General features: G+C 37.4%; 1 protein-coding gene across 1 annotated transcript; it reads right to left on the bottom strand.

The window, feature by feature from the left end:
• Window positions 1-1,405: 1,405 nt before the first annotated feature.
• Window positions 1,406-13,885, bottom strand: slain1a (SLAIN motif family, member 1a; the record flags this gene model as incomplete). The annotated part of the gene is made up of 9 exons (XM_079253822.1): window positions 1,406-1,481; window positions 4,339-4,672; window positions 4,833-5,021; window positions 5,432-5,761; window positions 6,943-7,092; window positions 7,620-7,730; window positions 8,550-8,666; window positions 10,966-11,102; window positions 13,434-13,885. The coding sequence occupies 9 exons, from the start codon at window positions 13,883-13,885 to the stop codon at window positions 1,406-1,408; spliced, it is 1,896 nt and encodes a 631-aa protein (XP_079109948.1).
• Between the last annotated feature and the right edge of the window lie 1,994 nt (window positions 13,886-15,879).

Below are 15,879 nucleotides of genomic sequence, written 5' to 3'. Positions count from 1 at the left end.
TGTCCTTTCTGTTAGTGGCTAAGAGGTGCAAAAGATTATTCTGATACACAATTTAAGTAAAGATATTGCAAAAAAAACAAACAGAATGTAATATTACTATAGTTTCATTTTAAGAGGAGACTAAAGTATTTTGTTATGTCTTAGCTTTTACTGAAATGTGACTGTTTTGGCGTAATCCTAAACAAACCAATTATTGCCCCTCAACATTCAGATTTGTCTCAACCTCATGAACTCAGAGGAACCTACATTTTTGACCATTTATTTCAATGACATAATGGGGTAAATAAAGACAAGTGAAAAAGATTATTCCTCTCAGTATTTGAAAAGTAGTCTTATCCTGAAATACCTTAAAATTGATATTTGTCCGTTAATTTAATTGATGTGTCTTGAATTTGTATTTTTATTCTTTTAACTTTATTTTATGTTTCAAATCAAAATAATCCATAATCTATGAATGGGTTGTTTTCTGAGTTGTTTGTTCTTGATTTTCCTCAATCTTCTTTCCTTTTTGGTTATGTTTTCAAAGATTTCTATATTGTATTTTTTTTTTTTTTTTTAAAGATTTTCTTGCTTTCTTTTACTTGTAGGTACATTTGAGAAAAACTGGAACAACAGAAAGTTATCTTGAAAAGTTTTATTCTCTTCAAAAAAATTAACCTCCTCCCTATCTTCTTGTCATCCATAAAAAGCATTGGGACTTAAATGTGCAATATCACTGCAGTGAGTATATTTCTCAAAAGACAAAAGTGGAATGTAAACAGCAAATGAAAAGAAACTAATTGTAAGATAAAGTTTGTACACTAATATCAATGCATGTTGTACTTCAGTAACATAGCAGATCACTTGTTTTAACATGTAAATTATGTAATTCCGATCCAAAGTGCTGCACAGTCCAGCCAATAATTCATAACTAATTCATAACTAATATGAATTACATCACTTTACAGGCACGGGATGTAACTTGACTGCAAATTCAGTTTCATTTTGATATCTAACATATAAAAACCAAACATAACAAAACAATACTTGCATAATTAATCATGTGAAATCATTAAAAAGCATTTACAAAAGCATGGGTCCATTTTTTCTTTGCTTTCAGAATGAGAGAGCTTTCCATTTGTGCTAAATTCACAATGTAAAAAAAGTAAAAATAAAAATTAAATGGGAATCCATTTCATATTTAACCACTGATTATTGGAGTATTGCATGTTGTCATTGTGTGTTTCTATGTTTTAATAAAGATCCAGCCCGCTGGACTTATACTGTTCTCAATCTCCACTTGCTTCTTCATTGTGAAGTAATGCTTTTTATTCGCATTAGCAGTCACTTGGTTTGGAGCCTCCTGGCAGGTTCAGTTGGGTCCATTGTCATGTTACTCTTTGGACCTCTCAAACTTCATTTGGGTTCAGTAGCAGCCATCTTTCCAGCTGCCGTCCCTCAGAGCACTCAGAGCAGCCAGGCTCTTTGGAGGAGTCAGTAAACTACAGACAGAAAGAAGAAAATTACTTAATTAATCAATATTAAATAATGCACAATCAAGTAAAATATATAACTACTTCCACTGGTTGCTAAGTTCCACTTTAAGAAGAACCTACAGGACTTCTAGGAGGTCAGGGAAAGTAAATATTGCAAATGAGTTGTGCCAAACTTTCATACCAGACTTATTTGTTATAATTTAGGACTTCAAAAAATGGCACAGGAGTTACCTGTTATTTAAAAATGTCAAACTTAAAAATGATAATTTTTTGAGAGGCTCACACCTGGAAGTGGACTATTAATTGTTTGGGTTGAGAGATGAGTTTCCATCAATGGCATTGACAATATTCAGAATACTCAATCATCTTATTATTTTTGTTAATAAATTGCATTTTGGTGTTCATGACATGATGAAACAATCAAATATGCCCATGTCCAAGTTTCAGAACACATTTTCAAGAGAGTGTGCAAACAGTTTCTGCAGTAGCTGGTTACACATACCCTTAACAATGATAGGTCTGGGCTGTCACATCAGAAAATATAAGGGATTTGGCAGTTGAAAAGGAGCATTCCTCCATAACAAGTGGGCTTCACAGTGGTGTAGTGGTTAGCACTGCAGCCTCACAGCAGGAAGGTTTCTGGTTTGAGCCTTGGTTGGGGGGAGGTCTGAATAGTGACCTTTCTGTGTGAAGTTTGCATATTCCCTTGGGGTATGTGTGAGTTCTCTCTGGCTTCTGCCCATCCACAAGCCCTGCATATCAAGTTTATTGTTCTCTTATCAAATGTAAGTTACTTTGGATAAAAGCATCGTCCCAAATGATTGTAGAACTAACACTAGAAGGGCCTGGTGTTTTTTTGTTCTCAAATTTCTTTCAAATTTTTTGTTTACAGCGTCCAAAAAATGGTGGATGAAGCTTACTGTGTTTAATATAAATACTTACTACCAGTATTATCTTCTCATCCTATGTAAACAAATACTGATAAGCAGATGGAAAGCAGCAGGAATGAGTGTGAAGGAGCAACTGTTGGAGCTTTTTATAGCCCAAACTGACATTTAGTAGCATTGTCCTGTCTATAAAAAATCCTGAACTTGAAAACAACTTCCAATTGCCCCATTCAAAGACAAAGAAATGCATAAGAGGGCATAACTTTGCAATGCAGAGAGAAACAGGAGAGTACATTATTTATATTGCTAAGTAACAGACAAAAAATTCCCAAAACATAGTGTTAGTGTGAAGTCAGGTCATTATTAGTTCAGTTTTTAGTACACTGCAAACATCATAGTTTTAGTTGTACTATATTATATTCAGACTCGAAAACATGCAATTCAGCTGAAACAAACACATCACACTGAGTAAGTGGTTTTGTATATGTTTGTTTTTATAAAGCATTTCAGATTCATTAAAGATAAATATTTTATGGGACTGCAATGCATGTTAAATATGACATACACTCACTGGTGACTTTGGAAAGTCCAGCTGCTTAGTTTCTTTTGAACACAAAAGGCTCATCATCCAATCATATGGCAACCTAGTACATTTAATGTAAGCATGGTCAAGATGAGTTTCTGAAGTTCAAACCCACACCACCTTCAAAGTGACTTTGAAGATGGCATGGGTGTTAGTGCTGGTCTACTGGGATTTTCACATACATCCATATCAAAAATTTACAAAAAAAAAAAGATCTAAAAAAGAGAAGATATCCAGTGAACAGCAGTTGTCAAGATGCATGCCATGTTGATAACAGAGGTCGGAAGAGAATGGGCTGACTGGAGATGATAAAAGCGCAATAATAACTCAGGTTATTACTATTTAGAACTAACAAGGTATGAAGAATCATCTCTGAACACACAACATGTTGAATCTTGAAGCGGATGAGTCACACCAAATGTTCCTGACACATTTTGGGCCTTTTAGTCCAAAAGAAGTGTAATATAAATACCAGATCCTCTCTGAGTCTTGCCGCTGACTATTTTCATCCATTTATGACCACAATTGGCCATCTTCTGATGGCCACTTCCAGCAGGATAATGCACTATGTCTCAAAGCTCAAATCATCTCCAATTGGTTTGTTAAACGTGACTGTGAGGTCACTGCACTCCAATGGCCTCCACAGATCTCAAACTAATGGGATCTGGTGGAACAGGAGATTCTCATCATGGATGTGTAGCCAACAAATCTGCAGCGAATGTGCAATTATATCATGTCATACTGGACTAAACTAAATTTCTAACACTTTGCTAAATATATGCCATGAAGATTTAGGGACTTTAGGATAAATAAGTGGAGGGTAAATATATACCTTGTTTTGTTTAAAATAAGGCTAAACACAATTCTTAATTAAGTAGAAAATACTTAACTGACAAAATCTTATATGATTATCGCAGATGGAAACAGTCATTTTCATTTTTTTGCATACAAAAATAACTTAAAAGATAGTTTATCAGATTATGCGATGAGTGCTTCTTTAGTCAATTGATCACAACAGACTGTCATAAACACTTTAATATTTATACTATATTATTTTTATGGTACAAAAACAAGAAATAGAGCTAATCGGTTTATTCCAGACAAAATATGTAGTGTCGGTCATCACTTCTTTCAGAAACAAAGCTGAAAGTCATGTGTGAAATGATCATTATCCTCTGTATGAGAAAATACTACTCTGGTTAAATATCGTATTGTAGCAATATAGGATAAAGTTGAAAAAAAAAAAAAGCTCACTAGTTTCTGGCTCGACTGGAATTTTAATCTTTAAACTTACATGCCACTAAAGGGTTCTACAGCATTTTGTTTACAATGGCAGCAGTGCTCATCAAGACTTGTATTATGAAGTGTTTGAATCAGTGTTTTCTTCCCTCACCTGCGTGTATGCTGCGTGATTTTACTTGCACGTGGAACTCCACTGGCTCCTACGAAGGAGGCTGGTCGAGGAAGGGAACTACGTGGGGCAGCAGACTGGTTGGTGCTTGCTTTCAGGGCCTGTGGCAGCAAACTGATGCTGGGTTTGAGGGGCTGAGGCAGTGCAGCGCTGCTGGAAATGGAGTTTAAACTAGCGGAGGTGGACAGAGAGGTGGAGGTGGGGCCCTGCTGTACCGTTGGGCTGACATAGGCTGTGGCTTTTAAAGGGTGTCGAGGAGTGGTGGGGAAGTTTCCCACACTCTGGACTCGCTGGCCGAGCTGACCTGGGGAAGGAACTGAAGCAATGCAAGGGAGCAGTTAGATGATATGATGTATTTCATTGCACTTCATTTTAATGCCAGGAACTCAGACTATACAGTTGTATATTTAAATTTTACTTGTGCACAAAAATAAGCTGTGTGCAGGTCTCAAAAGATATAAAGTTGAGCATCTTACTGGAGGACTGAAGTCGTGCAAGCCCATTGGAGGAATCAAAGCTCTGACTGCTCCGGAGGGAAGGCATCGTTGGCAAGGAGGAAGGGCCGTGTGAGGGTGGGTTGGCAGGGGAAGTCAGGCATGGAATACTGGGAACACTAGGCATGCTAGGAGCTCGGATGAGGTTGGGCATGCTTCTTCGTAGCTTGTCTATGCAACAACATCAACAAGTCTGATCAGATTTTTACTGTAAGTGGAAGTTTTTCACCTTCAGTTCCAACATGACTGGAACAGCCTGATGTTGTAGAGAGCGGAGAAGCTGTTCCATCTTCCCTGTTTTAATATGATTTTTTTTTTTTTTTCCAAAGCTAAGCTGAGCTAACCAGCCACTATATGTTGCTTTATAACTCTTGGCATAGATCTTCTTCTTTAATGCATGCTGTTAGAATTATTACTTAAACTATATTATTCTATGAGGAATACAAAACAAGCAAACAAATTAAAGGGGTTTCAATAAAAAGCTGATTTTTTCTTTGGTTATACAGCAGCCCGGGGTTATTTTGTAAGATACGTAGGGATCTTGCAACTCTAAGAGGATAAGGAATTCATTTAACACTCACCTGTGCTGCCTCTGTACACTGTGTGTGCTTCTGTGATCAGGCTGGAGGGTCCAGACAATTGAGAGAGTCCACTGAGTGAAAACTGAGGGGTGGCTGAGCTGCGTCTGCAGTCTCTGATACTGGAGAATGTGTGAGAGTGGGGCAAGTTGCCCCGCTGCATAGACCCTGTACGAAAAAGTCGAGGCTGAGGAGGAGGGAGCTGGTCGTACCCCTCGTCCTCCTCATCCTCCTCCTCCAGATCCAACTCGCTGCGCCTGAGGGAGTGCAACGACAAGCTGGAGCTGCGGCGGCTGGCTGTGGCTGAGGTAGAGGCGTAGTCCTGTCGGAGACCTACAGGGTGATAGATCAACGCTTTTATCTGAGGAAAACATGAAACTGAACCCCTTTCAGCATGAGATACATTTCCTCTCATCCATTATTCAGTTACTGCGTCAGTACATCAGTCAGATCCAGGAAGTTGTTCTCAAATCTCTTGCATAATTTAATAGCTGTCTATTCAAGTTCAACCGATTAAAGGTCAAACATTTATCTGAAATTCAACCAATCACCAGAAATATAAAGAAGTAATCCATTTCAGTCTCAATGCAAAGCTAGAGATGGCGTTTTTTGCAAACCTGCAGCACAAACACTACTTACTCAGTGAAATATGCCCCATATATAACTGTGTCTGCAGTTTGCAGTAACTTTGACCAGATTTCCCTAAATGCAGTTCTGTGGAAAAAAGTTAATCTTTAGTCAATTCCAAGGTTATGTTTCAAAGCATAATTAAAATCCGGTGTTGAAAGCAGGTAAATACAAGATCAGATGAAAAAGAACACAACACACTGCACTCCGTCAACATTCATTTGACAAAAGCTGAGCAAAAAAACAGAGGCAGCGTGTGAAAACTGAGAATACCCTCACTGCTTCCATAACAGGTAGCATCCATGTAGTGATAATTATATGCACTTGATTAATTAATCATCAGTAAGTCTGAAAATCTCAATTATAAACAGAAAGAGGAAACAAGGAGGAAAGACTTTCGACAACCTTGTGGTTTGGGCATGTGGTTTAAGCCAGATAAGGGGCAATGTTTCAGGAAAGAAGCATTTGGATTTTAAACACAAAAATTCTTTTTAGATTTTTAGAATTATTCACTGTTCATTATTATCCAGTTTGATGACTCGTGTTTTAAGACTCCCATAATTCCTCCTGTTTGTACATAAAATGTCAAAACAACATTGAGACACCTAAACTCGTCTCAGTTTGGACATGATTTTAGAATCAAATGTGAGGCCAATCAAAGTCCAAACCTCAACTTGATGGAAATTTAGTAGCAGAACCTCAAGAGACCTTTCCATGAACAGATGCGTTTGAATACTTAATGACCTGAAGCAACAAGGTAAAGGAAAGTGGAAAAGGATGATTTACTATTATGCCCTGACGTGAAAGCTTTTGAACTAAAAGAGAATGTCCCTACTTTTTCATATTATCATGTTTTGTATACAAACATGCTTTCATAGTTAACTCACTCTCCTCTTGGAGTCGTGCCATGACTTCCACATCTGTCATGTCCTGCAGCTTGTAGCTCATAGTGATGGAGTCGTCCTCCAGCTCTGACACACCCACCTCGCTGTCCAGGGAAGACTGGGGGGTGATGGCTGCATGACGGCGAGTCACGTCTAAAACAAGAAGGGAGGCATTGGTCTTAAAGACACACTACAGAACTTTTGCCATTTTCCCAGTCACACACCTCCTATCGTTGACTAATTAATTTGGCATCCATCTTGCATCCTACCTGACCTGTTAGCTCTTTCCACCCAGCAAAAGACGATCTTAAAATGACTCTTGTTTTGTTCTTTCTCTCTTTTAATCTTGTGTTTCTTTTCTGAATCAGTGACACTGCGTGTGCAAAACAGCCAGTTTCTTATTATACTGTGAAGCGAAACATCATGTCGTGTCCCAGATGTTAAGGTTGTATAGTGTGGTTTCTGAGCCTCTGGGCGCTGCTGGGGAGCAGCGGCTCTAGAAATGCACATGATAGATTTCACTGTGTTGTCAAACATGTCCGGAACGCAGATTTTTAAGGTCAGCAAGTTACGTAGTTCATCTTTTAGATGTTTCACTACTAAGGACTCAAACAATGATGCTTTAACTTTAACAAGATGTTTTAACTGTGAGAGAGGTTGTGTTTTTGTTGGAGGCTTACTGTGGAGAGCGGAGTTTGACAGGAAGGTGGGCGTTCTGTCACTGAGACTGCAGCTGGCCCGGAGTGGGAGAGGTGGTTGGGTAAAAGACTGGCCAGATGATGACAATGTGGCTTCAGAAGAGAGAAACACACCAAAGACAAGAGATAATATTAAACCCCGGGTTTAGTGGTAACATATACAATATAGATGAACAGGCTGATTCAGCTTTTCTCTGGCAGAGTTCAAGACTGCTTCTCTCATCTCTCTTTGGAGTATTGCCTTATAATCTCTTCCCTGTAATTTGCTGTAATCTGATTGTAAACTGCAAATCGCTGAAAAATCTAGGTTATGTTTATACAACGGGGTCCAAAAGTATTTTGGAAGCAACAGATTGTTTTGGCACTGAACTCTGATTAATTTTGACCATGGAACATTGGATTTGAGTTATTTTAAATTTGACGGATTTCAATTTTTAACGTTGCAATTTGCCAAATGTAAGCTAATCATCCTTAATTTAGTAAACCATTGCAGTAATATTTTGTTATATTGTTAGGTTTTGAAATGTTGACAACAACATCATCACAATTATTCTGTTAAGCAAAGATTTAATACAGCACACACAACAGAAGCAAATGAATAAAGGCTTTTTTTGTAAAGAAAAAAAAAAGATTAAAATGACAAAAAGTTTGCAGGTTGCAATTTGGTGAAATTATTGATTAAACAGTTACAGTAATATAAAAATCCATCCAATTGAAAGCATAATGGTGCATCATGTGGCTTTCTTAAAAAAAAAATCATGAACATGTTGAACTAAAACCAATGATGTCCAGGATTTTTTTTAAAAGTCCAGAATTGGATAAATTGTGCTCATGATCAAGAAACAAATACGCCTCACAGGCTTATCAGAGTGACTGTTGTTAGTGTGAGTTACAAGCAAGCCTTTTTGTTACCTGGGGTGTCAGTTAGTGCAGTCGATTTAGTGTAAGGCAGGACAGGACAGCTGAGGGTAGACAGCCCCTCTATGCAGCTGTATGGACGGAGAGAGGAGACTCCTCGCCACCGCTTGGCTGAAGACAAGATTGAGGCAAATGACATATTAGTCTGATTGCTTCACCATGTAAAACCACATACAGCACACTGATTTATACATTTTAAAAGTCTGATCAATGTTAATCTGCCTCTTGTAGATCAGTATTGATGTTGTAAATGATTGGGTCAGAGGAGGTAGATACAGTAAGATGGGGTTTAGCTTACCACTGCGGCTTATTGGGCTAAAGCTCAGATTTGTTATTTTGACGGATCTAAGGTTAAGCGGGGATTGTGCATGTAGGCTACATCACATTCCCAAAAATGGAATTAGATCTTGTTTGGACTACTTTCAGGTCATGGAGGTTGCTTAAATTACCACTGTACTGATTTCATTTTACACAGCTAACTTGTGCTTTGTGATGTTAAGTATTTTAACTGATGCACGAACTATTAAAAAACAATGCCATGTTTTTTCACAGCCAATATTTGACTTCTACAGACATGTACAGAGAGACTTTTCTTTGTCTTTAATATTATTAGACTTTATACTTAGAATGTTTATTTGATCTATTCTATCAAAATATTTCTAAAATAATATATTGTCATATTAATATAATAGAAAATATTTTTATCAAAATTGACTAGTATCATTCTCTTTTCCCATTTATCACTGAAGTAAAGTTAGTAATTACATGTATGTGCATATATGAAGTTTTATACTATGTTTGTTTATTCTTCAGTAAGTGGCAGTATGTTGGATGACTCTCCTAATGTCCAGTGAATTGGCAAATTTGCAAATACATCCACTTAACATTCTGCAAAAAAACAAAAAAAAAAACAGCGTTTAAATAGGTGTCCACTGTTGTGGACATGATGCATTCAAAAGGTTAATAGTAACTCATTTGTTGCATAAAGGTTTAAATGTAATTATGTTTGTGAGCCAAAAACTGGCATGAAAAGCTTGAAAATACAGGGTGCCTTTTGTAATTCCAACACTCCTTGTCAGTACTGAATAAAATTAAGTAAATCCGTAATATGTTGCAGTTAAACAAATCAGCTACACTTTCTAAATTTGGTTTAAGGTAACACTGTTATTTTTCAGGCTAATGCTCATTATTAGTGTGTAAATTTGCCTCAGCTGAGTGTATAAACACTGAGTTTACTCCCACTAATTGAGAGTCTGAGAGGTGCTCGCTTGACAAAGTGGAGCATTTGGCATTCCTGACACAATTAAGCTCAACCACTACTGGATAAAACTGGCATTCAGTGCAAGTTACACAAGCAACTACTTCTACATGAGACACAAGGATGCATTCAGGACTCTAAGGAGAAGAGCCAGCCTTCACTGAATACAACTTTAGAGAAAAAAATGAGGAGGCTGAACCACCCGCACAAACCAATGAACATCTACACTGCAGTGTAGACTCATGTCCTTGACAAAAGAATATTTGATCGCAACAAAATGTTTTGGATTTTAAAATCAAAGCTCGCTTGTGCACGCATATAGTCATGCAAGCATGCAAAAGTATGTGCTTTCACAGCATAAGAGTATCTTATGAAGGCTATTGGAACAGCGAGTGCTGGCCAAATCTGCTTAAAAAATCCACTTAATGTAAGCATGGTTTCTATGGTAACCATATTCCCATGCAACAGTGTGGAGACTGGAGAGCTAAAAGTAGGTCCAACATAAAATGTTATATAGTAATATACAATTAAACTGTATGTGTAGTTCAAATATGTATAATAAATATGTTATCATTCAATAATCTAAATAATCCCTTATCCTAGATTATAAAAAATATCCTTAAAACTGGATATTATCATCTGCTATATCCATTCAAGATTATGCAGCATTTTCTAAGAAGGCAGAAACCACATATAATTCATCCAAAATTGTTCAGGCAATTTAGCTGTGATAAACTGGTGACCTGCCCAGGATGTACCCTGCTTTCTTGTCCAGTGATTGTTGGGATAGGCTCCAGCTTCCCGTGACCCTGAATTGAACTAAGTGGTTAAGAAAATGAAGTGATGGATGTCAATTTAGCAATACTGCCTTGACACGTGTTTGCTGTAGAAATATACCATAAATAATCTTAAAATCATCAATAAATTAGCAATGCAGGAGAAAAAGGCAGATGTGAGCCTCAGTGGAGGTTTTTTTTTTTTTTTTTTTTTTTTTTTTTTATCAAATGGGTGTTACAAATGAGCACAGATGTCCTAGCAGAAATGTTGTTGCACGTGATGACATTTGATGTCACAGCTTATGATCTCGTGTCAGCTGCCAAAGTGCCAGATGTCTGGATGTGGCTGGTAATCTGAGAAGAAAATACACTGTACCTTGGTCCAGTCTGTGACAGAAAGTCATCTTAGCCAGCTCCACCTCGGGCCCAGGGTGGTCCAGGACCTGCCTGCACCACTTGAGAGGGCTGAGGCCACTCTCAATCTGCAGTTTGGCTTTGGGACTTACATACAACCTTGCAAACAAAGCACAATCACCAGTTAGGAAGTCTTGTACCAGTTGTGGCCTTAACAGCCCAGTCACTGATAAAAGCAAAAAGCTATTGTATTTATCTGCAGGGAAATCTTCACAAACACTGGAACTAAAGATCTCAGCCCAAAAATATGAGTGTTACTCAACATTGACAATTAAAGTGAAATCTATTTAGGTAAAACCCAAATGCCCATTTACCATGGAAGATTAAAAAAGTTAACAAGATCAGCACTGAAATTTATAAAACCATTGGAGGGAAAATAAAAATGATAAACCAAATGTCAGGTTGTGATATATATATATATATATGACCCAGTGGCGTCGCCTGGCCTGGTCATTCCCGACTCTAGCCCCGAAAATTTCTCATCAAGCCCCGAATGATTTTTCATCCCAGATGGAATAAATTAACTGAACCGCCCTATCACATTAAAGAAGAAAGTAGTTTTATAATTTCCTGGCTTCAGTGAATGCAACACAGGTACAACAATATGACCAATATATGACATTATCAGCAGTTAAAATAGACTTCAAATGATTTTTTTTTTTTGTTTAAAAAAGAGAGGCACCTCTTAACTTGTGCTCACTGCCAATGAACAGCAAGACTGGGCCAGCATATGAAACAGGTAAACAGACTGGGAGGGACAAATCAGAGTATACCACTAGACTAAACAAGGCATTTATTTTGAATGTTTAACTATCATATAATTGAATGACCTGACCCGTCGCTTTGCATTTCCAAGATTTACTCAGGAAAATAAAAAGTTTTCATGATGTTTGCATTATAGGTTTTTCATATACACAAATATTTGGATGCAGGCATAATATCCAACTATGAAAGGATAGATTTCATACAATTAAACCTTTGAGTAGCATATTTCATAATTAAACTATATAACTAAGCCAATATCCCCCCAAAAAATGACACTTGAAGGCTAATCATGTTGCAAAGGTGAGTTCCCTTTTAAGATGAGCTTTTGGTATCATTATTTATCATACAAAAACAAATCTGAAAAATCTCACAGAGGTCCTGGACAGAGAAGATGGAACAGTCCCACTGCTGACTTAAATAAAAAGCTTTTTAAAGTATTGGTTCACTGAGATTTCTCTACAAAGCTGTGGGCTAAGCCCCCAATGTCCCCAGCTCCAGGAAATGCCCCTGGTATGATGTTATCATGACTGCAAGACTTTGAAGGGTCTGCAGCGAAATGACTGCTGAAATAATTACTTAAATCACAGGTAAGAAAATAAACAGAAAATAAATCAAATATTGGGTTCAGGCCAAATAAGTAAGTCTTTAAAAAAAAAATTCAAAGTCTATAGCTTCTAATAGTTGATTGTATTTGTAAAATCTTAAATCTTTAACAGTCAGATAAAAGGCTAAAAATAATAATGCCTGTTGTCATGAGAACACATCTGACCACTTTAGTTAGAGAACAGAACAAACTTTTCTTTATTCCTGAATGTTTCTTGCACCATAATGCCCAATAAATTAATAATCAAGAAAGAAAAAGAAATGAAAATACACAGATAGTGTGTGCCATTTGAGTTTTATATAAAAAAAAAAAACAAAAAAACAAAAAGTAAATTACAATGAAATGTTTTTCTTGTATTTAACTAAATAATTAGTCACTTCTTTGTCAAAGTAGACACTAAGTAAAAATGATATTTTATACATTAACTAGGCCATAGTATTTTACTGACTTAAGGGTCAACTTGTCATGTTAAATGAAGTAAAGATATACCAGAATTGCAGATGAGGGCTGTATCCCAGCAGTGCTGCACTCAACTGTGTGCTACATTTTCCACATCATCACATCAGATAGCCTACATAACGCCTGAAACGGATCAGCAGTCAGGATGTCAGTGTGTGAGCTACCCAAGTCAGCAGCAACTGTGCTTCAAAGTAGTTCAGCCTGAGGCTGAAACCACACACAAAGCTGAGCTGTTTGATCACAGTCTTAAGGGGTTCATTGTTTCTAATTTCATCCAAGAGCAGCCTTTCTTCAAATAGCTACCAATGTTGCACGCACCATGCTTTCTGAGATTCAGCTTGTGTCAGGTCTATTTTGGTATTTTTTCCTCCTGTAAAAATTACTGCTTGCCATTTTTTGCGACTCTACTACACTAGGAGAAAAATCAATAATGTAATCAATAAAAGGATACGTGGTAGGGCAGCATTATTACACAGACAATCCTAAAAATGTGGCTTGTTGACTGTCTTGTGGCATCATGTTAAGCTCCTATTAGAGTCTGTCAAACAACAGTGACATTCACAAACATACAAAATGTGGCTGACATAAACAAAAGTGGTTACCAGCTATCAGGCTCCCTAACAGGGAGCACGATGTTGAGGTCCAAAATGTCAACCTCATCCAAAAGAGTCGCGGCACCAGCGGCGCCGCTGTCCTCCACAGCGACGTCGGGAGACACCGAGGTCGGCTGAAAATAGGCGAAAGACTCCTCTGCAAGACCCGGAGGCGCAGAGACACACGTATGCGACCGTGTCGGACTTGAAGTCTCATATTTACTGGAGAAATTGTCACTGGAACACGTTGTAACCCCATGCAGACACGACAGCGAGGTCTGGAGATGAGGGCCGATGGAGCAATTGTTTACAGCGTTCGCTCTTGTCCGCAATTGCTCGTTTTGCTTCTCCAATTTTCGGACCAATTCCTGAAGCTTTAACACCTCCAGCTCCGCGTTGGTGATTTTATTGTTGCCATTGACGTCTGCCATCATCTGGGGGTTTAAGACCTCTGCTTCCATTTGGTAAAAAGCACATTTAGGGAAGCAAAAAGCACGGCCTGCCTGCAGAGGGTCCTATTGAATTCTGAGAGGGTGTCCAGATCCCCCCGTTTAAACCAACTACTACCTCTTTCTCTCTCTCTCTCTCTCTCTCACACACACACACACACACACACAGACTCACACTGATGATGATGCTGCTGCTGCTGGGATGATTGCACAGCCTCCATCTCATTGGTCAGCAGCTCTGAGTTCAACTCCCATCACACCACTGCTGAGGAAGTGTTTGTTATTTGCGCTTCCCATACACTTGGGCAGCACAGATGGTGATGTGCTTCTTTGTTTACTCGGTATTGAAGGGTAATCAGGTATGTTTTACAGTTGCACAACTGTTTGCACTCAATCACCAAATAATAACAAAAGACACACTATTAAAGCCTTGGGTAAAACATGCAAAATCTGAACCCAGAATAGAGAGAAAAAAAGGAGCTATTCTGAAGCAAAATTCTATTTAAGAATACATGAATTGCTCGTTTTATAGTCTGTCTATGTTTATAGAGATAAATTAATTTTTTTTTTAACGTCCAATGTGTAATTTATAGTTTGTTTATCATGTCAAGACACAATAGCAAAGTTGAACTAAAGTCAAATAGTAAAAGAACTCAGTTTCATTGTGAGTGCATGCTACCATATTGTTAGCAGAGAGAAAAACATTTCAAGAAATGAACATAATATGTAGGCTCCCGCATGGTTTCATTAAACTGCCCGGAGTTAATTTTCTACACTAATGTTATTCATCTTTAGTTATCTTTACTGTATCAGTCATATACAAATATATCAGCAATTGGCTATACTGTAGCTAACTGTAAGATAAGGTTACATATGACACAGTAATTTAATTCATTGAACCAATGTTTTGTTTGTTTGAAGAGTCTTCAAATGGTCTTTAATAAAGACCATATAGATATGAAATACTGCTGTTCTGTGGTGCACTGACTTGTCTTTTTTTACGTCAGTGAAATTTCTGTGAAGAAGGATCCTTTCACAGCATTAAGAAAAAACAACAACCAACAAAGCAGTCTTACAAATAAAAAAAAGCTTGTGATCACTTTATTGGGTGACAGAAAAACAAGATTACCAGTCAGTAACTTCAGTTCAACCACGTATCTTATGATTTCAGCTTTTATTTATGCTCACTATTTGATAAGGTTTAAGCACTGAATCTGCTTGGTAAGAAATAATAACAGTTAGATTTGGTTTAGGAAAATATATCACACATTCTTTCACCATATTGACATTTTACTTTGGAGCCTGGTACAAATCTCTTTAGTAAAGACAGAGCGCACAAAATTATGAGCAAACAGTGCAAAGCTAATAAAGTTCCTATACCTTTAAATTCTGCCAAACAATTATGAAGACATTGTGTTATTGTCCTGTATTCCTTGTAAACACACATTAAAGAACAGGAATGTTTTTTTAATATTTTAGACAAACCCATTTTTATTGCCTTTATTGCACAAAGAAAAAGCCCCCGGCCCTCAGTATAGTAATACCTATTATCGTTTGATTACAAGATTCCCCCAGAAAGCTGCAGGCCTAAGAGTATATCAGAAGTTATTTACTGTATAGAGGTAGATACAGACACAGTGATGCAACAACATAATTAAAGCACTATAATAACATTTTTTTTTACATTATATTCACTATAACACATCTTATGTTAAGGTTAAAAACAACCATCTAAGGATGTGTCTGCTTATTGTAATGTAAATCTGTAAGAGCCCTTGTCACCCACACCATAATGATGCAAAAATCTGCAGGATCTTTAGAGGCTCAGCGTCTCCATTTATCTTTGGGGGAAAAAAAGAAGAAAAGCATAGGTTTAATACAGCTTTTTACTATATAAAGTAGTGTACTTAATCACTGGACATTTACATCTAGAATAGTGAAGACATTTTTCATTTATACCTCTGGTGATCTCATAGCAGTTCTCACAGTGCACCATGCGTTTGTAG

The sequence above is a fragment of the Telmatherina bonti genome (assembly GCF_933228915.1).
Source record: "Telmatherina bonti genome assembly, chromosome: 15".
In the NCBI taxonomy this organism is placed as follows: Eukaryota; Metazoa; Chordata; class Actinopteri; order Atheriniformes; family Telmatherinidae; genus Telmatherina; species Telmatherina bonti.
The sequence above is the reverse complement of the archived record's forward strand: the minus strand, read 5'-3'. Positions and strand labels throughout refer to the sequence as shown.